We start from the raw sequence: 22974 nt of genomic DNA, 5'->3' as shown, positions 1-22974 counted from the left end.
GCTCTGGTGCAGAAGACCCACATGCGGAAAATATTTCTGAGTTTCTAGGTAGTATCTTACACAAGGGCGCCTGAGTTGTCTTAAAATCTAAGTAGCCTTAAGGGGACGTCTTAGGAATCAAGATGTTACCAGAAGCACAGGAAGGAGAGGAGACAATGGTGGTCGCAAGACTTTCTGGTGAGAAATAATTTTCTTTTTGCTACGCAGCATGGGTGGGGAGGGGGGCGAGATCCAGCAAAGCTGTGGGGTGGATAAATCATGTAATAAATGATTTTATGATAATATTTCTATAATAGAATTTTTAGCTCATTTGCAAAAAATATATCGTAATGGTCATTTGGAAGAAAGACATGATAAGTGAAACAATAAGTGTGAACCATAAATTCATAATTAGTTTCTGTCACCTGAATTTTGCAACACGTTGAAAATCAGGAGTTATGAGTATCTTTTGAGCTTATGACTGAAAAATAATGGAAATCCCTTCATTTGTTGTGGTGTGTTAAGTTGCCAACTGAGATCATGCAAAAGTGACTGTCAAACGGTGAACAAGATACAGGGTTGGCGGAAACGGCTGCCCAGTCGGTCGGCGGAAACCCCTGCCCGATCTGGTCCGGAGGTTGATTTGGGGGGTTTCGAGTATTGCTTACAGCAGAGTAAGGTATCTTGTGCAGCTGCGCCTTCTTGCAGCAGAAAGCATTGTAATCTCAATATCAAACATACACTCATCGTAGAATAAACGTATACAAAACAGTGTCGAAATTTTGGACGGGGTTTTGGTTGGAAAACGGCTGGTAGTATTTTGTATCTAAATTACAACGAGGGTAATCGTGTACATGCTGTAAATCCGATCGTAATTACGGCCGTATTTATGGGGCGCTATCACGTGGAGAGCGGTCGGTAATATTAAGAATATTCATCTTTTGAATACCGTGTAGACGGAATATTAATTAGAACATAATTGATTATTAATCAAACAGCCTGAAACTGCAATTCTTTGATTGATCACGGAGCTATTTTCTCACATGTCGGAAATGAAGAAACCCGCAGATAATAAAGATTTAACCAAGGATTTAACAAATGTGTTCGTGGCCAAAGCATTAAAAGTCAGCAGAATCCCATCCAGTCTCAGATCGGCAGAGCGGCTAGAGCCCAAATAACACCGCGATAAACAACGTGGCTCGAGAAAATTTTTTAAATAGCAATTAATCTTCAACACGAATGCCTCATACTCTGATCAATGCTCACATCTTATTTGTCTAAAGCTATTCCGAAGAGCAAGTAATGATAAAGTTTACTACTGTCCCCTATTAGAAGCGCCTCACACATATCCACGTGTCTACACACGCTGCGTATTTCGGGGTCAACGACCTACTGTGCGCCGCATGGAATGCCGAAAACCTCCGATGAATTACACAATCCAATCAATCAAACCTACAGTTTTCTTATTTCAGAGTATGTAAATATAAAACTAGTGTTGGGGATAACATTTTCGCAAAAAAAATCAAGGCGCTAATCAGTTCTTACTGTGAGGACACGAGGCTCATTATCGAACTTATAAGCGTTAATGAGCTGGCATCACCTAAATCTGGTGTTTACCGTAAAACGTGTATAAATCGAAATTATGCCGGTATTACGGTAATTACGGTAATGTTTACGATATTAGTGCTACTGTTCAACGTAGGGTCAGCCTACACGAGAAATGCACCTAAATTACTGTTGCGACAGCAAGCCATGTTGTTTACATTTGGTACACTCGAAATCCCCAAAACCAACCTCCGGACCAGATCGGGCAGGGGTTTCCGCCGACCGACCGGGCAGCCGTTTCCGCCAACCCCAAGATACATACAAAATGGAACAGTCTGCCACATGGTGTAGCAGAGGCACCCACACTTGACACTTTCGTGTCACGTGCCTCCTGCTCACCCTGATACTGTATGTCAGTAACTAGTGGATCCCACGGATCTTGACTTGGAACGGTACATGGACTACGATTTTGGTTTAATGTACTGCACAGGATTACCCTTAGTGTCAGTTCGCACCGGCATCAGCGCTCATCCAAAAGTGCCATAATAATCTACGTTAAAGATGGAGGGCACTCAAGAAGAAGAAGAAGAAGACAAATATTTCAGTATCTACAGTTAGAGTATTCTAAAAAAACACTACAACATTTTTCCCAGCCCCCGCCACCATCCGTGTGGAACCCGTGGGGAAGTGGTTCGAGGCGTACGCACATCGCTACCGCCACAAGAAGACTTTGTCGCAGCACGAGTCGGTCGGAAGCAGCAGTTCCTCGGAGGAGGAGGAGGAAGATCTGCGGGATGAAGACTTCCAGGAGGACCCGCTCCTGACCTCACTCGACCCCAAGGATGTTAAGGTTAGCAAACTTCAGTTGTCTTGTGGTGTGATAAAATTAAGCTAAATTAAGTGTCGAGTCTGCTCGATTTGAGACTAGAGAAACAAGAAATCTTTTTAAAAAAGCTGTGCCTTGCCGCGTATTTTATGTTATTTTGGTAAGTTAGACGAGATTCTACGCTTAAAAATCCCGAGTTCCACATGTCGCCCCCCTCCCCCTCATTATCATAATTTATGTCAGATGAATTATTGGCACATTAAACAGGTTTTGTAAAACTTTTTGACCCACAATGAATATGCATTATTTTTTATTACAAACTAAGTTCCTTCTGATGCAATTTGTGATATATATTTATATGAACATGGTGAGTTAAAGCGTAGATTTATTACGCTGGACCACATACAGTAACATGCGTCTAGAAGAGCGTTTTAATACTCGTCTGGAATGTACCATTGTCTAACTAAGCCATGAAACTCGGCAAGGAAAGAAGGGCCTTTGGAAGGGGCTTTGGAAGGGCTGGGTTAAAAGGTCCGTCCATTGATCCATGGAAAAAAGCTGGCGTAAAGCCTTGCCTGGCGGCAAGGCAAAAAATGTTGTGAATCAATCAGAACTGGAGCTAGAAAGTTGAATAGCCAAGATTCTAGGTTAAATAAAATGAGCTTGCTGGAATAGCAAATAACTATTTTGTCTATCTTCAAGCCAATCAAGGTTCCTAACAATCTTTTTAAGTTTTCTGTCTTTGTCCATGGCAAAAGATTACACAGAAAAAATAATACTGATGCATGTGTATTCATTCTGGTGAGCTATGTTTGGGGTACCCGGATTGAGGAACAACACGACGTGAAGTTGCTCAAAACACGAGAATCCACACGAAACGTGCCAATTCTCAAACGCCGCTATCTTGGCACGTGTGCGGAGTTACTGTCGCGTGACGGTAACCGCACGCGTGTAAAGATAGCGTCGCTTGAAGAATAGCACGTTTCGTGCCGATTGACGAGTTTTGAGCAACTTCACGCAAACTCCGAACGCGTGCATTACCTCGCCCCGTGCTGACTTCGCACGCTTGTGCACAGAACGGACACGCGTTTTCGTGGGCGCAAAAGCGACGGGCATAGCGGCGGACATTGCAACATTGCGCGTGCCGAGGTACCTCGCGTAGCCAACAGACACGTGCATGACCTCAAAGCAACCCGAATTGGCACGTAATCCATGTACACAAGAAGCGGAAAGCGGTGGCGTAAAACGGAGCGCATTGATACGATGAGTAACGTGTCGCAAACGTCGGACTTGAAATGCGTAAATTTCCTTTAAAAAAACAGGAGTCTACAGCGGTAGATTGGAACATCATAGCCGCTATTTTGCAACGCACAATGCTTTGCGAGGTCGGGCGTACAATTCCTCATTATAACCGAATAGAAAGTCGCACGACGTGCGTTACCTCATTACAGAGCCCAGCATTTGCACAGCGTAAACAACATATTTTGTGTAAACAAACATTTTTGACGCAGCGATACAAAGCTAGTAGTAGATGATTACTTATTTACAAAGAACTTACAACGAAAACTGATGATTTAGTTTGGTAGTTTGGAGGAGCGAGTAGTAAACTTACAAGCGATACGAGGAAATGCTCCGCCGACACCGTAACATTTTCTACTATATCTAACCAATCTATTTACGGCGTACGTAGCTGAAAATAAATGATAGACATTACAAAACAGAATTCATACCTTGTACTATGTGTGACTTAACCACAGCTTCCCAAAGGCTGACTCGCTGAATCTAAACAAGTAGTGACGCAGGTTGTAAATAAGGAGCTGAAAGAAACGGCCCGACTGTAAACACGATTGTTGTTCGAATGACGCGGCTAAACAAAATATGCACGCATGCGCGCTGCTTGCCCACGTGTTACCTAGGCAACCAACAAGCGCAAAGCATCTCGGTCTGGGCGATACTATTTATTTTTAGCTGCATAGGATCTAGCCAAGCGATCGTAACAAAAAATACGTATCATTTTGTTCCGCCTGGCTGTCATGTCACTTTAATCAAGAGCTTTGACGAATTCTTCGGGGATTTTTCGGAAATACCACGTCAATCCATGGGATTCCCTGGGACGAATTATCTTTTTCTTTCTAAATTATAAAATATTCCATTTCAAAGTTTATTTACGGTTGTGTTGTTTTTCCACTTGTGCGGAAGGCAACCATAGTCCCCGACCCTCCTGATGAGGATGGGACTAGGTGAGGTGAGGTGAGGTGTTTTTCCCGTCCGCTCCCAGGGACGCAGTGTTAATGGGTCGGTATAGTGTTCCTGGCTCAACTTCCGGCATGGTCCTTACTTTTTATTAGATTGAGCAGCGTCAGCTAGCCAAGTTTTGCCATTCGATCAAAATATATTTGTATAATCAAGTATGTTACAACCTCTTAGAATTCATTTCATTTTCTTGGATGACTTAGATCGAAATATGAAAGAAGAGGAATCCGTACTAAGCGATATTTTGGGGGGTATAAAAACATCTGTCTGCATTAGGGGTGGGTATCGGTTCGGTGTACCGGTACAAAACCGGTCTTTCTTATTGTACTGGTCCGGAAAAACCGGACCTAAAAAAGTCGGTGGACCGAATGTTGGACCTATTAGAAAAAAAACGGATTATATGATCAGGAATCCACGCGTTTTCGGGCACACTGGTCAAAGAAAATAACAAGAGCGAAGCAGACTAGAGTTTATAGTCATTTCTACAGAGTTTTCCAGTCAATCGTACAGAGGCAGTTAGTCTTGCAGGATTTTAGAACGCCAGGGGGAGTTAAATATTCCACAAAACATACTGTGGTGTGAATATGGTAACGTAAGTTGTAACTTATTTTGATAACACTATTGGGTTACATGTCTTGGGAGAAACGACAGATTATAACCTTCTGTTGGCTGCAACGTCGGGGGTAAATTTTGGCAATTGAAATACAACGATAACTACCGTTTTCATTCTTGTTCCTATATAACTTATAACTACCGTTTTCATTTCACACCCAGCCAAGAAAACTCCCTTATATTATAAGGGAGTTTTCTTGGCTGGGTGTGATGAAATGAAAACGGTAGTTATAAGTTATATAGGAACAAGCATAATAGATACAAAATCTTAGCGGAAGGTGTCGGGAAATTCAGATGGAATTTTGATAGTTTCTTAACATAGGCTCTGGCCAAGCCATCGTAACAAAAAGATACGTATTATGTAGTTCTCTCCATCTAGCCATTGTGTCACTTCACATAAGAGCCTTGGCGAATTCTTTGGGGATTCTACCGAACTACCACTTCAATCCGCTAGACTCCCTGGGACGAGTAACCTTTTTTTTAACATTGTAAAATACTCCATTTCAGAATTCATTTACGATTGGTTTGATACAATTATTACCTCCCCGTCTGTTTGGTATGTTTCATTTCATATCTATCTATAATCTTATATACATCTTATCAAGGAGGTTAAAAAAAGGGTGGAGACAATTTCACCGTGTCGATTATTTTGAGTGACACATCCTGCACGAAACATTTTCTTTATCCTTGGTTCATTATTGGTGTTGTTAGCAGCTTATAATACAGAGTGATGGAAATCATTCTATAATGTCTTGAATATACGCATCTCATTTGAATGAACTCCGTACGATGTGTTCTATCTCCAACATGTTCATGTTGGGGGAAACACGATCGGAGAATTCGGAAAGGACTTAACATTCATGATCCATTTGCTTTCAAACATGTCTCAATTTTCAGATTTGTATCAATTTACTTATGAATTTCTATTAAATCATCAACGTACCGTGTTGCCGACGAGTGATGAACACCATTGTATAATGTATTGAGTACTTGCATCGGCAACGTTCTCCATGGCATGCAAATCAAAGTATATCTGGCTGATTCGAATGAAGTACGATATGTTCTAGTTCCAACTTAATTGTTCCTGTCGGTGGAGACACGATCAGAGAATTTGGAAAGGACTTTACATTCATGATCCATTTGCTTTCAAATATGTCTCATTTCAAACGTATCAGTTTACTTGTAAATTTCTATATATTAAATTATCAACGTACCGTGTTTCCGACGTTTGTAATAGCGGCCCGGCTGGAAGTAGTTGCTGACGAATTATGACCATGGTATACACTTACCTTTGATGCTTCAAAAGTAACGACACTAGTATGGTGTGACGTACTGTACATGTACTAGTATATGTACATGTGTTGTTGATAAAAAAACGCCTAGAACAGTTTTTAGACGTGTCAGAAATACATGTAATACGTACTGGAAGTAATGTTAATTTACGCAAAGAGCCAGCGCCAAGACAAATAACTGAGACATGAAAACAAATTCTTTTTAAAAAATGGAGCTTTTCTTGAACACAAACTCAACACCAATCTATTCAGGGCAATTTTCCCATTGTTTTTGTTTCAAGCGGTTGTTTCCAAGTAAAGGTGTTCTATTGTTATACTGACAAGCAGCTTTCTTGGGTGGTTGTTTTTTTCTTTGGGCGCTTATCTTTATATTTTACCGTATCTTGTTTATTCCATACTTCGTATATAAATGTATTTTGGAATGGATCCAATGTTATCGTTAGGAAGGAAGACAATGTGAAAGGAATTATGATAAAGTTCCTACCACCAAATTAATGAAGGCGTAACAAAGTCCAAAATTTAAAGAAAAACAGTTTGAATCTCCTTATTCGAAGGTGGAAAACGGAAAGAATCAACCATTAATTTGCAAGAAAAGACTTTTCGTTTTTCTTCTTGTTCCTGAAATGTCATTTATTGTAGGGTAAGTCAAGACGCAACTTGTGTTAGTAAAACCAAGCTCCTTGGTAAAATCGTTGTTCTGAACACAGTTAATAGAAGGTAAGTTTCAATCTTCATGCAAACCAGAACAGAAATGTTTCGTCATAACAAGATGTTGAAAGAGATCAACATACATTCAAGTAAAACGCCGTGAGAAACTCTTCCTCCCACCAAGGAGGTTGTTTTTTTTAACCTCCTTGCTCCGACTTTTCCCGACAGTTCACACCGACCTACTTACATATAACAAAAGGTAAGTTGATAGGTGATAATGATGAATGAATGAAGACGTCTATAGTGTAGTGTCTTTCACGACCCGACGGTCAGACTGTACTGTCGTTTTTTAGTAATAGTTAGCGCTGATGTGTTGCAGGACATTTTGGACATTCAAGTCACAGCGAGGTGTGAACAATAGAGTGTGCACCAGAGTCCGGGACGTGACGTTCTTGACACAGATGTGTATTACAATCTTTGGCTTTTGTCTGTTTCGTGACAGAATAAAAGAAACAAACATTTACCACCCCCACCCCCCGCGTTTGTCATAAAAAATATTTGGCAATATTATTATACACAAGCTTCGGGCATTGGAGTTATTGTTCTTGTAAAGGAGTGATATTACAATCTTTATACTATAAAAGTCTATTCAATATTGTTACTTTATATAATTTATTGTATAAACTACTCTACATACAAAATGCGCCTTACTTAGTTGAAACCAGAAGGTTAGGATAAACGAACGTAGTGTTAGGATTAACAAAATATCGTCAACAGAACTGAAGGACACACACACGCGCACACATATAGAACTGAACGACACACACAGACACATACACACACTTCAGAACAACACAACTGCTGTAGCTCTTGCTATGGCAAACTGTTCTTCCTTCGACCAAGGAGGCTTTACTTGTAATTAACCTCCTGCTCCGACACTTCAAACCACTGATGGAGCTTCGATATACTGTTCCTGCGTGTTGGAGAGAAAACAAACAGAAACTCATTATCCATCTCAAAGGTATTTGCCAACATCTTAAAAAACGGTAGGGTTTTACATGAAGTTTGAAATGAAATAACTATATAATAGCTGAGCGTAGATTTAATTTGTCAGAGGAATCTAGCCGTCTGCCATTGCTGAATGAGATTAGATACAAGCCCCACATATTTTGTTAGTATTATTTCGTGCACCGTAACCGTGAGAATTCCTAGTTCAACAAGTCTGCTACATTCAAGTTTTCCCGCACAGCCCGCGGCCGCCTTTGGTCATGCCACTTCGGGCTCGCGACAAAGCGGTGGCGCCATGGTGTCTGGGAGGTACCATTCTCGCATGTTGTGGAAAAATTATTTGTAGTTTGAAAATATCTGGATAAACTAACACTGACATATATAGCCACAAAACATGACTTTCCGTGTCAAGTTTCGCAAACAACAGTTTATCTACCGAGTTTAACGGGATAAAGTCAATTATGAGATGCTTTATCAGAAATTGTGTTTCATTACTCTTTCCGACTTTGAGTCGTCTTTCCTCCTTGTAAGCAAAAACGAAGCTTGTCACTGAACATTGACGAAGAAAATCATGATATCTCGTGAGCACACCAAAGCACGCCATTTGCCGGCAACGTACACCGAGAAGCATCATCACAAAATACTCCAGGATTATCGATTGTAAACAAGACATCTTCGTACTACACGATAAATGTCGCTTGCCCAATAATACAAACATGTACTTAATTTTTATTATTGGACTTAAATAACAGCTTTACGATCGTAATCATGTTTACAATTTCATACTTAGAGTCTACATTTTAAAACACATGTGCGCCTCAATTAAAGGTTTTTTTTTTTTATATCGAAAACACTGTATAGTAAATGCTAGTACAAAATGGCGGTGATCTTTGTTTATAGTTTCACGCAATGCTAACATTTACCGGCGTGCCTTCTCCGCCATGGCTTGGATACTTGTCCACTTGGTCAAATACGCCTTGCCATTTGGTATGCAGAAGCTTGAGTAGAGTCGGTTCAAGTCAAGTCCATTTTACCTCCGCAAGGAATGATGCCGAGTCTTCACTCAGCGCGGGAAAATGTATCCGTGTGTGCCCGGCCACGGCTACGTGCGGGCACCGCTGAAATTGAAGAAGCGCACGCGTAATGGGGCCGGATTTAGCGCCGAGTCTACCGGGGCGGGAAAATATAGCCATGTATGCCCGGCCACGGCTACGTGCGGACACCGCTGAAATTGAAGAAACGCACGTAATGGGTCCGAATTGAGACCCTAGTCTTCACCCGGGGCGGGAAAATATAGCATTGTATGCCCGGCCACGGGCACCGCTGAAATTGAAGAAGCGCACGTAATGGGGCCGGATTGACTGCCAAGTCTACCGGGGCGGGAAAATATAGCCATGTATGCCCGGCCACGGCTACGTGCGGACCGCTAAATTGAAAAAAAAAAAAAAACGCACGTAATGGGGCCGGATTGAGGCCCTATTCTTCACTCAGAGCGGGAAAATATAGCCATGTATGCCCGGCCACGGCTACGTGCGGACCGATAAATTGAAAAAAAAAACGCACGTAATGGGTCCGGATTGAGACCCTAGTCTTCACCCGGGGCGGGAAAATATAGCATTGTATGCCCGGCCGTGCGGACATCGCTAAAATTGAAGAAGTGCACGTAATGGGCCTTTACCTGGGGCGAGCGTGCAAAGATAGCGGCACGAGAGCATTGGCACGTTTCGTGTTGATCCTCGTGTGAAGAGAAACTTCACGTCGTGTTATTCCTCATATTACGGTCCCCATATATACCTGTTCTGGTCCTTTCCTCTGTCCCAGACTCAGGATCACTATGCTGTGTTGGGGATAGCCAAGCTGAGGTACAGAGCCACACATGCACAGATTAAACAGGCCTGTAAGTATTGGGCAAGTGACAAGCTACATTTGTTTGGTCCACTCATGTGGATCTCTTCTCTATCAAGTGTGTTGGGTTCTGATTAATGATAAAGCATAACACACCAGTTTTGTACTGTAACTTAGTAACTAGTACAAGTTGCATAAGGTTTGATCCACTCATGATCATCACACTAGGATGGACTCTTTGTCTGATGATATGTGTTGCATTCTTAAATGTGATCAAACTTCATCAAAGTGCGTTTCTCCTCAAATGCACGAGTATCTCCAACAAGATTTCTCCAGTGTCACTGACGAATTAGACACCGGATGGTTGTCTGAAACGTCTGACCGTTTTCAAAATCATATCTAGTTGCTTGAGTAACTGCTTTTTGGCTTATCTTATTGTCCAGATGTCTAACCTGCATCAATGCAAGACCTCTAGAATAGAAGACACGAAGTTGCCATTGTTTGATCCCACTACCTGCCAACATGGTCACTGAGGGATTCAAGTTACAAACATTATGGTGTCTATGAAAATCCTGTATTGTTTAGGTCAAGATTCTGTCTAGTCTTTTGACGCTAAATTAATGATATTTCCCCCAGACAAGCGTATCGTGTTGAAACACCATCCCGACAAGCGCAGGCAGGCGGGGAAACCTGTGAAGGAAGGAGATGATGACTACTACTCCTGCATCACAAAAGGTCAGAAGTCAAAGTTGATAACAGTTTAGCAAAGGGCATAGGTCGTTCTGTTTATTTAGTTTATGAATAACATTTCATTCTATAAAAAAGTGTAAAAATTTAAATTGGTAATTAGTATGACTGGGAAAGTACTGTATACATCAGCTATTCAAGTTATTGTAAATATATTCAGTTTTTCAAATGAGATGTTTTTGATACTATCTTCCATTTGAAGCTCATGCATGTACATGTACATATATCATAAATGTACATGTTTTGAATTGGTTTAAAGTACTGTAAATATACATGTAAAAGCCTAGCAGTATTGTGTTTCAAAGATAGCAACATTTGTGTTATCTACCAATGAGATATTGACTTGTTGGCTTCACATGAATTTGTTATTACATGTACACTCATAGACAGGCATTTGTTATTAACAAAGCTTTAATCATCATTTCTTTTTGTCTTGCCCAGCATATCAGCTCCTCAGTAACAAAGTGTCCAGAAGATCGTTCGACAGTGTTGACCCCGAGTTTGACGATGTCGTTCCACCAAACAACTCTAGCTCAAAGGAAAACTTCTATGAGGTTTTTGGGCCTGTGTTCTCCAGCAATGCTAGGTGAGTTTTGGAAATAGCGCCTTGGCCTTCTGCATATGTCACTGTAACAGAGCTATGAGTACAAATGCTCTTTTGTGCACACAATATTTGAGCTGTACACCTGATTTTTGACATTTTTGGGTTCACTGGTGCATCTAGATATTTGTGTTAGGGTTTGTACCTTACTATTATTAGTATACTGCGTATTCTTGACTTATGAGTGTCAGAAAAAATACTGAAACCCTCTTGTATTATGTATTTGAAAATCTTAAGATGCATGGCCATTGTGACCACCTCTTGGTCATCCCTGAGATAATATCTCCCATTGGCACAAGAGACCACCTGTCCACACACAGACCAGATTTTATTGCTCCCCTAAATGGTCTTCATGGTCACGTTTGAGTTTTGACTGTGTATTTTTTGGGAGGGCCCGAGGCTTGTCTGTGTGTCTGCCTATATGTGTGTGTGTGTTTACAGTTTCTGTCTATTCTGCCAGAGGGTACTTTTGCTACTACTAGAAGGATCAAACTACCATATCTGATTGTTATCTACATGTTTTCCTCCTTACAGGTTTTCAGTAAAGAAACATGTCCCCAAACTTGGCACAGCAGACTCTACATACGAGGAGGTTGACCACTTCTATTCCTTTTGGTAGGAAAATTCATTTTTTCCCCATTCTAGCTGATGTTTATGGTATCTCCAAATATAGTGCTGTGTTCAGTACAGTTCCATTAACCTCATGGTTTGGATATTTTGCAAATAGGAAGTAAAAGTATGGTTTATTAAAGAAGTGGAACTGATTTAAAGATGTGTCAATGAAGGTTTAATAAGACATCCAGGTAATAAGATATGCCAAAAAGCAGTTACTCAGGAAATGTCTGCCCATTTCCAAAATCATATCCAGTTGCTTGTATAATGTAAAGATGAATATTTTATGAATGATGAATATTTTGAGAAGTATCCAACTGATAAAATTATTATTTTTACATGTGTACATTTGTTTGTTCTTACATCAATTCTTGGGTGTTTTTTGTCCATTTTTCAGGTATGACTTTGTCTCCTGGAGAGAATTTTCCTACCTGGATGAAGAAGACAAGGAAAAAGGGGAAGAGTAAGTAATCATTCATGCGCAATGTACTCAGTTTCATGAAAGTTCCCCTTGTACTTGGGACTGTGGGTCAAAGGAGGCTTATAGCACAGATGTTTTAATATGTCTACAAAAAGGAAGTCTAAAAGGAAAGGAAAATGTCTAGACTTTGTATGATGTCCAGACTTTGTACAAAATGACCACCGACTGACAAGTATCTAATACCATCTCACAAAAGAACAAGGAATAGTCATGCCTTCAAGTACCTGAGTTACCAATGTAGGATTCAGGTGTTCCAAAATTCATATTTTCTCATAACTATCATGGACTGGAATTTATCACCAAGCACAGTAGGGGCATCTTCATTGGATAGTTTTAAAGAGCGCTTACAGATAGATGTGGAAAGGTTAGGTGTGACCGGTCGTTCAGTATAATATAACCAGCTGCTGCTGCGCCTCATGCCTTCAAAGCTGGTGTGTTATGCTGAAGGGCGGTTGTACCAGCTATGTAGATACAAGTAAAATCTTTGTTAAGAAAAAGTTGATTGATTTTCTAATCATTGATCATGTTGCCTTCCCTCTGCAGCCGTGAGGAGAGAAGGTGGATAGAGAAACAGAACAAAGCTGCTCGGCAGAAGAGGAAAAAGGAAGAAGTGTCCAGAATACTCAAGCTAGTCGGTGGGTTGTGCTGGCAAAATTCAACTTAGATTTGTTAGTCACGTAGTCCAAATTGATTGAATTTGTCGGTTCTTGGATATAAGAAAATTTATAGCAAACTGGAAGATGAATATCGGAAGAAAAAGTCTAAGGAAAGACTGTTCCTTGGTACACAGTTTCAGATACTTAATACTTTCTGTATTTTCATCTTTTGCTAAATCTTTTCCTCACAAAGATCAAGGATTGAATTGGTGCCATTACATATATCAGGTTACCTGTCAACATTGCTGATTGAAAAATTACAAATTTGTGTTAAACTGCCTTTCTTACCGTTCTGATTATTTCCAGATAATGCTTATGCATGTGACCCGAGAATAAAGAAGTTCAAAGAAGAAGAAAAGAGAAAGAAAGAAGACGAGAAGAAAGCAAAGAAAGAAGCAGCAAGAAAGATTGCAGAGGAAAAGGAACGGGTTCGTTACAGTTTCTTGTAATGTCATTCTAGTGCAGTAGACTATACTAGTACTAGGACTCTTAAACCTTGTCCCTGCCAAAGTGGCCTTTCATACTAAATTGTGTCACTTGCGGAAATAAAGTTGGTGGCAGGAATCAAAAACTATAAGAAATATGGTTCGTAACATTCAATGCTCAATAACATTAGAAGGATGAATATTTTGTTCAAACAACTTTGTCTATTTAGTAATGCTGATGATGTTTGGTTGTACATGTAATCAGGAGCTGTTGTATTTTGCTATATGAATAAGTGTCATTAATAACATACCTGTTCTGTTTTTCAGCAAAGACAAGCAGAGCTGGAGGCTGAGAGGAAACAAAAGGAGAAAGAGGAAGAAGAAGCTAAGGCTAAGGTCAGGGTCATCAGTAATGTTTATTCTGAATAACATGTCTTTATCATGCAAGTATTTGTATAGCAGGGCTCAAAATAACCTGCATGTGCAGGTTATTGCAGGTAAATTTGGATCTGTGCAGGTATTTCTGATGTCTACCTGCACCTAACCTGCGCTGGTCCATGTACTGGGTTTATATCCACATGTATTATGATGTAGGTATATGTAGATTTTTACAAGCTGCATTGACTGCACCACCTATGAAGTATGAAAGAAATGGTGGCAATGTTTTCTGAACAATTTTAGTATGATCAATACTTCCTAAATCTGAGTAATGCAGGTAAATGCTGAAAAAAAGCATTTCGGGCCCTGTATAGGTAATGCAAGGTTATAGGTAACCATAAACTGGTAACCTCCCATCATTGCTAACAAAAGATCTTTTTTTCTCTCAGGCATTAGTAGCTAAGAAAGAGAAGGAGGCTGCTAAGAAACAACTTAAGAAGGAAAGGAAAAGACTAAGGGATGTTTGTAAGGTAAGCTTGAAGAAAAACTGTCTCCGTCTTTTTAGAAGAGCACAAGTAAATTGGTTACCACTGAATATTTTACTATTCTATAATCTATAGTAATATTACTAGTAACTGAAACTTAATTGGTTATTCCTTTTCTATGGAAAGTAAAAAGAGATTTCTTGTAATATGAAATGGCTGGATATTAATCATGTCTGATTATCAGGTGAAAATGATAGACAAGGGTTTTATGTTTGTCCAAATGACAAAATGACCATGACCATAATTTTTTGTCCGTCATCCCAACAAGGATTAAAGTGTAACTGAAATGAAATCGTCTGTAGCATTTTCTACCAATAATGTAAAAATTTGATCTTTTCTGAAAAAGTCAATGCAAGTTTCAAATCAATTGTCCGTCCGGAAGTCCCTCAAACAGCGACATAAAAATGTGTACTTTGAGCTCTTTGCTGGAACTAATTAGGAACATGCCGTGACGTCATTTTAGTTAGTCCCTACTAGCTGGTATGGTTGACTAGGGGAATAATATACATTTGATAGACCCGTATCTTATAAAGGAAACATAATTCATTGACGAAACTCGGCACGACTAAAGAACACATACTTCACTTCACTTGAAGAGAATTTCGTTCGTATTCACGCCACTGAAATATATCTTAGAGGCACTTGAAGTTGATGCACGTACCAAGCGTGCGTAACGCAGGCGGGGAGAAAGTTCATTATTGTAGCGTGTGGAATAAGCGGGGACAAACAGTCATCGCTTCTTCTATACATAAATGATAGCATTAGCTTACATTATCCTCAGTAAGGAGGCCATGCTGTACATCAATTTGAAGATGTTTTCTAGCAGAAGCGCAGAAATTTGTGCCTCTTTGCGGTCTCAGCTTGTGTCTGCTAGCGAGACCGGGACTAAAGCTTCGGTCGCGTACAAATATACAACAGCTGAGCAACTAACTACGTACAGTTCGCCAGGATTTAAAATGAGAAGCAACCTCATTGCCACAAGAAATGCGATTCAAAATACATTCCCACTCAAAGTATGTGTTTGTTTACAAACCTGTAAGCTTTTATCGGATAGATAGTACGTCGTAGACTGACTATTTCTAGTCGTGAGCACGGCCGATAGCTAGCTAAACGCCTCCAGATTGTGACGAGTCCGTGAAACATTTTGAGAGTGACTGTTCTTTCTGTCTCATATTTGTCTGCACAACAGACAGATTTTGTAAGCTCCTATTGATTCGAGGAAAACACACAGACTGGTGTTTCCGTGATAGAAAATTCGAAAAGTGTGGTTAAATAATAGCGCATGGCACGGGGCCGCCATTTTTTTGTGAGGAATTTTTCTTTGTTGTTGACGACGAAAAATCCAAGATTCACTCGTCACTAGGTTTTACGGAGACCATATCAGTACTACATATAAATGCTACAATATTCATGGCAAAATCTAGCGACAAAAGTGCCAAGTTTGTAGCTACGCGAGCAAAAAAAAACGAATTATCGATGACATAGTAACGAGTACGTACATGCTTGTGGTCCCGCAACCTCGATATATTTTCCTTTGTTTACATGCTCAGGTTACGCTAGAAGTTTTTATACAAAACCAAACTATTTTAACTCATCTATCAACAACATGTCCACCGCCAAGACACTAAACAACACACAGATTTCGTAAGCTCCTAGTGATTCGAGGAAAAACATACAGACTGGTGTTTCCGTGAAAGAAAATTCGAAAAGTCTCTGAGGTTTTTAGCGCACGGCCGCCATCTTTTTTGGGGCCATTTTTCTTAGAGTTGTTGTTGTCGACGACGAAAAATCCCAGATTCGCTCGTAACTTGGTTTTACGGAGACCAAAAACTACAATACTCATGACAAAATCTAGTGACTATTTTTCCAACGTATTTTGAATACGGGCAGCAAATTTTCGTGCTTGAAAATCTTGGGACAGCGTCGGCATCATTGTTGTTACGAGTTCGGTATAAGCGGTTCACTTTGTTATGAAATCTATCCGGACGCCGACAAAGATGTAAAATCCAAGAATCATTTGTGCTGTTTTGTGTCGGAGTCAAAGCGTACAAGTACTTCACAATAATGGCAACACAGTTATGACCAGAACAAGCGAAATACAAGGTAAATTTACAGGGTGAATTACTACTAGTAATTGTGACAGATAAACGTCCTGCAGCTGTGATAAACAGTGGCGAATTCACCCTTCTCCGCGCGCGTTCCGTGACTGGGAGTCGGCAGACCAGCGGTGTCAATAGTTGGAACTTTTCCTGCGATATTATCCTTCTGGTCCTCCCACAGCTCTCCCCAATATAATCTCAAGGTTCATGTTGAAGTACGAGGGCTCGAAGTGTGCGGAGCTCGAAGTGTGCGGAGCCGTAGATGTCGCGGAAGGAACCATGCCTCTGAACAAACTTGATACATAATTTTGTACACTGTTTTCTAGCTCGCTGAGACTCTCAATTTGTCAGCCGCAGTTCTGTCATTTTTAACTTTGGGGAATCTGTGCATAGATATCCCCTCGGTAGACTGACTATTCTTACAGCTAACGCCATGTGGGCCTCCTGCGACACAATAACGTCCACTGGACTTTGTACTAACACGACCGGTAGTACAAGACGCCATTACAGCGGACAGGGGTAGAGCTACTACAAGAACGCGACTCTCTAAAATGACGTCATGCATATCATTTGAATTCGCCCTCGGATGCCCCAAATCGCACTTTTTAAAGACGTTTTAACATAACTTTCCGACCAAATTATCACATGAAAAATATCTCAATGTAATAGCGAGGAAATGATCCTCTAGATCGTTAAAAAAGTTTGCAAAAATTAAAAAATCGATCCTATTTCTCCTAGTCTTTAACAGACATTGAGAAAATGATAAATGAGTCATTGCATTTAACTGTTTGCTCAATTTTTCTCTAACTAATCCAGACCAACGACTACTATGTGGATGGTGAGAGTGACACAGTAGCCATGATGGAGTCTATAGAGAAGCTCTGTAACAGACTGGAGATAGCAAGGTAAGATGTCATGGACAACCTTAAGAAACATGTCCATACAACTACTGGTGTATGTACGTTAAATGTACATTTATTACATATTTATGTTCATAAAGCACCGATAGTATTTGAAGACGAAGGCGACAGATTGTCATCGAAATGTTTACTGAAGAATTAAAGAAGGTTTTGCAATGAAGGAGACTTTGTTCCCATGCTATGATGTTTAACTCCTTCCCCTAAATATTCCTCAGTCTACAGGACCTGAACACTGCCATGGCAAAGGGCAGCAAAGAAGAGGCCAAGGCAGCGCTAGATAAACAGGTGAGTTCTGTTTTTCAAGAACTGTATCATTCTGTATCTGTTTCTATATAACCATTAGAAGTAACACACCAGCTTCAGCGTAACACACCAGCTTCGCAGGCACCCAGTGCAGCAGCAGCTGGTTACAGCGACTGTCACTTCTCTGCTATTCTGTCAGGGAACCTTGACATATCTAACGTCTAGAATTGTCTATATTTTGAAAGAGGGTGCTGATTGGTCCCTACACATGAGCGAATTAAGGATTGGTCCAACACCCGAAAAGCCCTCCATCTGCTTGCAGGAGGGCCAGTTGTCATCAAGCGAGTGCTCTAGAACCCATTCCTTTATTCGCTCATTAACTGGCGTCACCACCAAACGGTTTGAATGTGCAGGTCCCCAGATGGGTAGCAGAAGCAAACATAGGAGCAAACTACTACCTGGATGGTACCAAGGCTAGGCAGATCCATAATTCCAACACTTCTTCATGTACTGTACAGATAGAGGAGATGGACGCAGACATCCGTCGTGAGGAGGAGGAGCGGATGGCTGCGGAGAGAAGGAAGCAGCAGGAGTCGGTACGGGCCAAGGAGAAGGGCGGGTCAGGCAAGCCGTGGTCGCCCGAGGACCTGGCGCTACTCGTCAAGGCTGTCAAGACGTTTCCCGCGGGGACGGTTTCACGGTGAGAAGTGGGGGAGTGTCGCTTTAGGTCTATATGTCAGCTATAAGGCCTAGGAAAAAAAGATTTTGTTTCCTGTCTTCCTACCTACCCTGGAACAATCTGCTGACCCTAGACTTTTTGGGGTGGGGGGGGGGGGGGTTTAGTGGAGTCACATAGCTTCCAGTTAGAATTTTTATTCAGCCTGCTTCATATTGAATCAAAAACACTGCTTGTCTAATCTTTAAGGGTCTACATCTATATTGGAGCTAAACATACTGTTAATTGATTTAAGTTTCTTGCAACTTGATTTTGTGGTAGGAGGGGAAAAGAGGCATTCACAATATCTAAAATTCACTGTGAAAACAACTGGCAACCTTAGCTTGCTTGCACCTTGATTGTCCCTTAATTGTACCCTTTCTCACGAGAGAACGTGAATGAGGAAGAGAGGGAAAATGCAAGACAGAATACTGTGTGATGAGTTTGTGTGGAGACGTTGAAATGGAAATTACAAACATAAAACTACCACAAATATTTTACTATTTACAGTACTGTATAGGACCTAGCACTTCTGTTGAATTTTCTGATATCATAAAAGTTACTAGAACTTGATTTGTCCCAGTATTTTGTAACAGCAATGTTTTTTTCTTTTATCTTAACAGCTGGGAAGTCATTGCAGCTTTCATCAATGACCACACCACCACAGACATCAAGAGAACTGCAAAGGAGGTCCTGAACAAGACGAAAACACTACAAAAAACAGGTCAGACCCGTTACGTGAAAAGCTTAAGCACAAAGATTCGATGCACTGAAGTTTTGACCAGTCCTCTGGGCTTAAGACCCAATAGAAAGAATCTGCTTTCAGAAGAGTGATGTTGGCATCAGGTCAAAGGACGTTTGTAGTCTATAGCTGCCCTGGTCCCAGTTCAATGAAATTGATCGGTCCAAATGTAGATAGCTGCTTTTCGTATTGTGTCAGAAAGAACAATGCAGTCCCAGCCTTGTGTGTATTCCCCCTTGTCACTGTACATCCTGCCAGTAATTTGTACATTTTGTTTTGCTTATTAACCATCCACAGAGGATTCGCGCACTTTGCGGTCGGAAGTGAATAAAGCAGCGTACGAACGGCTGGAGAAGTCGACCACGGAAGCGGCGTCCATAAAGAAAGCAGAGGATGCTGGGATATCCGAGAGGTTTGATGGTAAGGCAACTGTACTTGTAGTTATTCTGTGATTGTTTCGTACTAACTGTCTGTTGTTGTTGCAAAATCCAGACTTAAAAGTAAACATATTAAAAGATGTAGGACACAATACCCAAATGATTGTACTGTCGCTGACTTTACTTACAATCTTAATGATATAAAGCTTCCAAGCATCTGGTAAGCATCCAAATATCTCGCAACAAGTCCTTATTGATATACAGGGTCTTCCAATAACCCTTCAATGATCAATGACTTTTGGCATCGGTCCTGTTGAAATTAGATTTTTCTCTACAAATCCATGCCTTGTTTCTTTTTTCATCACTTACCAAGACACAAGCATTTGATTGAATGACTGTTGCATATCTTTTGTCTCAAACTCTAGAGCCAAAACAAACGGCACACATACAAACAAAACAGTAACAATTGATAGTACAAAGCTTAGCTTTCTTCCAACACAAAAGTACGCACGGATTAAATTTTCAATGACTACTTTAACCATCATTTCAGAATCTAAACTCGCAAGAATTATGGACACATGATCATGCAGATACATATTGTCAGCAATTGGTCAAACAGTAACAGTTGATGATTCCTTCTCCAGACCCATCAGTGTACCAGTTCAAGACCGGCCCTTGGACTGCGGATGAGCAGAAGTGCCTGGAGCAGGCCCTGCGGACGTACCCAGCCGGCACCGGGGACAGGTGGGACCTGATCTGTGAGGCTGTGCCGGGCAGGAGTAAGAAGGACTGCATGGTCAGATATAAGGTATGATGATTGTCTTCTTGTTTCCGTTGCACTAGTTCCTGGGTACTGTAAATGCATTTAAGTTCGCGGGGATTTAATTTCGCGGTAGCGGAAAAATGGGCTTTTCGCGTTGGTTTTAATTTCACGGTAGCACCATGCACTGTAGTCTCTTACTGTTATGGAAAAATGTTCGCGGTGGTTTTAAATTCGCGGTAAAGCGGCCGCCGCGATAACCGCGAACATTAATCCACCGCGAACATTCCTGCATTTACAGAATCTCACTAGACTGTGGTATGTTGGAGGCACGATATTGCTGTGCTCTAAACTGAATTTGTGTTACCTCGACTGACGATGGAGAAAGCATTTAAATTGTACGGGTATGGCATAAAGTGTAAAAAAAATTTTTTTAATCAATGAAATTCATTAAGCGCTGTTAACTCGCTCGGCCACAGCAAAGCCACCAACATACTGCAGCTTAAGTGAGATACCTGATGTACATGTTGAAAGGGTGACAAAGACTAGCAACATCTTCTGCTATTTACCATATGATACATTTAGAATACAGTTGCATGTAATTCAGTATGTGTAGGGAATATGATAATTGGCTTTTCATTGACCAATGAGAGAGCCCTTGTTCATGGCAGTTTATTTCAAATGCACATATGGAATGTGATTGGCCAGATCCCGACCAATGATGAAATCTTTCAGTCATGGCAGTTTTATCTCAAGAATATGTACTTTGTGGATTGGAGAGATATGCATTATGGAGGTCATGACTAGTTTTAATGTTTTGCATATATATAATCTATATATTTTTTTTTTTTTGTAGGAGCTTGTGGAGATGGTAAAGGCCAAGAAAGCAGCGCAGGCAGCTGCCAAGAAGTAGCATCCGACTTTGCAGCAATCAAAACACTAAGAAATATTAATCTCCAAGTAGATTCCCTGTGGCATATAAGATAGTATCAAAGGAGTATAGCCGGCCAGAGGCAGTCCGTCGCCTACCTCCGGTCGCATACACACTCCTAGGCTAGCTTCACTCCTCTGCCAGCTTTTGATACTGTCTTATGCTACCGTATGATCTGCTTGGAGATTAGCAAAATATGTCTACTCAGATAGGGCCAGCTGTTGGGATATAAATATTATCTCCTAGTAATGCCTTGAAGACAGTCACTCTGTAATGCTAACAAATCAATGGATTAAAATACCATTACAGACTTTGGACGTTTCTCCTGTTGCTCCCTTATTCTGCACCGCACAAGCATATAGCAAGCTGTTAATTTTGTCTGATATCTATATTTACAACTGGCTGGAGTGTTAGGAGGCAAGCTTGCCTTGTTTTTTTCTGCATGGAAGCATGTGACTGTAAGCACCATGGATGCAGATTGCAAGAGCTCTGCAATTTTCTGAATGTTCATTAAAACCATCTCAGGGTTTTATGCTTGGTTAGACTTGACATTCAAGTATTCAGATTGAATTGAATGTCACCATTTGGCCAGAATGGATTGCCAAATCTAATTTGAAATTGCTCATGAGGTGGTAATACCATCATGGAATTATTGCACAGGCTCACTCAGTGGTATAGTGTATGGTTAGACCCATGGGTCAGGCTAAAGGTCGAGACATTAATCCTTCATGGCTAACTCCCCTCATGCAGTGGGTAAAAAAATGCTGTTACACAATATAGAAAGAACAAGATATTCCATGGAAACAATTGACTCATATTTTGGATAGCTTTATTGGTCAACCATTGATGAAATTCCCGTTCTGGTCATTTTTTCTACTGCCTTCTGTAAAATGTTTTCAATTACCACTTAATTAAGTAATCCCAGATAGTGAAAACTTCTACTCTCCAAGCAGAGGTTTTTAGATGTTTTTGTCAGGCTTTCTACTTTGTTCCGTTTTTGTCAGGCTTTCTATTATATCCATCAGCAAACATAAAGGAAATGGTACAAAATACAAAGCCGGACAAAAACGTCTAGAAACACGTTTATAAAAACAGCCGGAGCCGAACGTCTGCTTGGGTAGTAAACAATTCATGGATCACCATTTCTGTAAAGCTGATGCAAGACTTTCCATAGATAGGCTATAGACTAGTGTTTGACTGGAATGTTATCATGTATGTAGTGTTTTCTCTCCTGGGAAAATCACCTTTGCTGCTGAGAGAACCAAAGTGTCTTTATAGACAGACTCAAACGAATGTCCTATAATAAAGATACAATGATTTGTTTTTCTATAAAGCTTCTCCTGTGATTTTGCCCTTTCAATTTATACTAGGATTTTTTGCTAACAAAAGAAGAAAAAAAAGAACTTCCAATGTATGACTTTCACAAAAGGTATCAAATTTTATTTGGTACAACAAGAAGGTACAGAATAGTTCATCTACATGTATACACCAATGAATGTAACTCACACTTGTATAAGAAACTACAGTACACATGTACATGCTGGTAAGCACACTTCACATCCAGCATTTGCAACTTTTCGAAGATTGCACCACTGCGATCTAAAATACTGTATACTACAAAAAGTACTAACACTGATAGTCTTTCAATGACAACTGGAATGTATTTTTTCTTTCATTTTCATACAACACTAAGTAGGATGGTGTCCCCACCAACCTACTAAAAACTATATAGAC

General features: G+C 40.5%; 1 protein-coding gene across 2 annotated transcripts; it reads left to right on the top strand.

Annotated features, from left to right (window-relative positions):
• LOC118416916 (dnaJ homolog subfamily C member 2-like) lies at positions 1–22573 on the top strand. Of its 2 annotated transcripts, XM_035822205.1 has the most exons (18): positions 1–177; positions 2178–2374; positions 9985–10060; positions 10645–10743; positions 11197–11341; positions 11891–11971; positions 12366–12431; positions 12993–13084; positions 13412–13533; positions 13858–13926; positions 14358–14438; positions 17369–17457; positions 17688–17757; positions 18234–18415; positions 19054–19154; positions 19470–19592; positions 20194–20357; positions 21166–22573. In XM_035822205.1, the coding sequence occupies exons 1-18, from the start codon at positions 123–125 to the stop codon at positions 21220–21222; spliced, it is 1869 nt and encodes a 622-aa protein (XP_035678098.1). In that variant the 5' UTR covers positions 1–122; the 3' UTR covers positions 21223–22573. The 2 variants fall into 2 exon arrangements, 1 of the variants encoding a protein (XP_035678098.1); XR_004831284.1 differs by lacking the exon at positions 21166–22573 and having other exon boundaries at positions 19054–19151; positions 19466–19592.
• Positions 22574–22974: the final 401 nt, after the last annotated feature.

This window comes from Branchiostoma floridae, chromosome 5 (assembly GCF_000003815.2).
Source record: "Branchiostoma floridae strain S238N-H82 chromosome 5, Bfl_VNyyK, whole genome shotgun sequence".
NCBI lineage: Eukaryota > Metazoa > Chordata > Leptocardii > Amphioxiformes > Branchiostomatidae > Branchiostoma > Branchiostoma floridae.
Note: the sequence above shows the minus strand (reverse complement) of the source record. Positions and strands in the feature narration are given on the sequence as shown.

Coding starts and splice junctions, on each gene's coding strand:
- LOC118416916 (XM_035822205.1), top strand. CDS start 123: ATGTTACCAGAAGCACAGGAAGGAGAGGAGACAATGGTGGTCGCAAGA. Junction 17,758..18,233: donor AGGCAGCGCTAGATAAACAG/GTGAGTTCTGTT, acceptor TGTACTGTACAG/ATAGAGGAGATGGACGCAGA. Junction 19,593..20,193: donor GATATCCGAGAGGTTTGATG/GTAAGGCAACTG, acceptor TTCCTTCTCCAG/ACCCATCAGTGTACCAGTTC.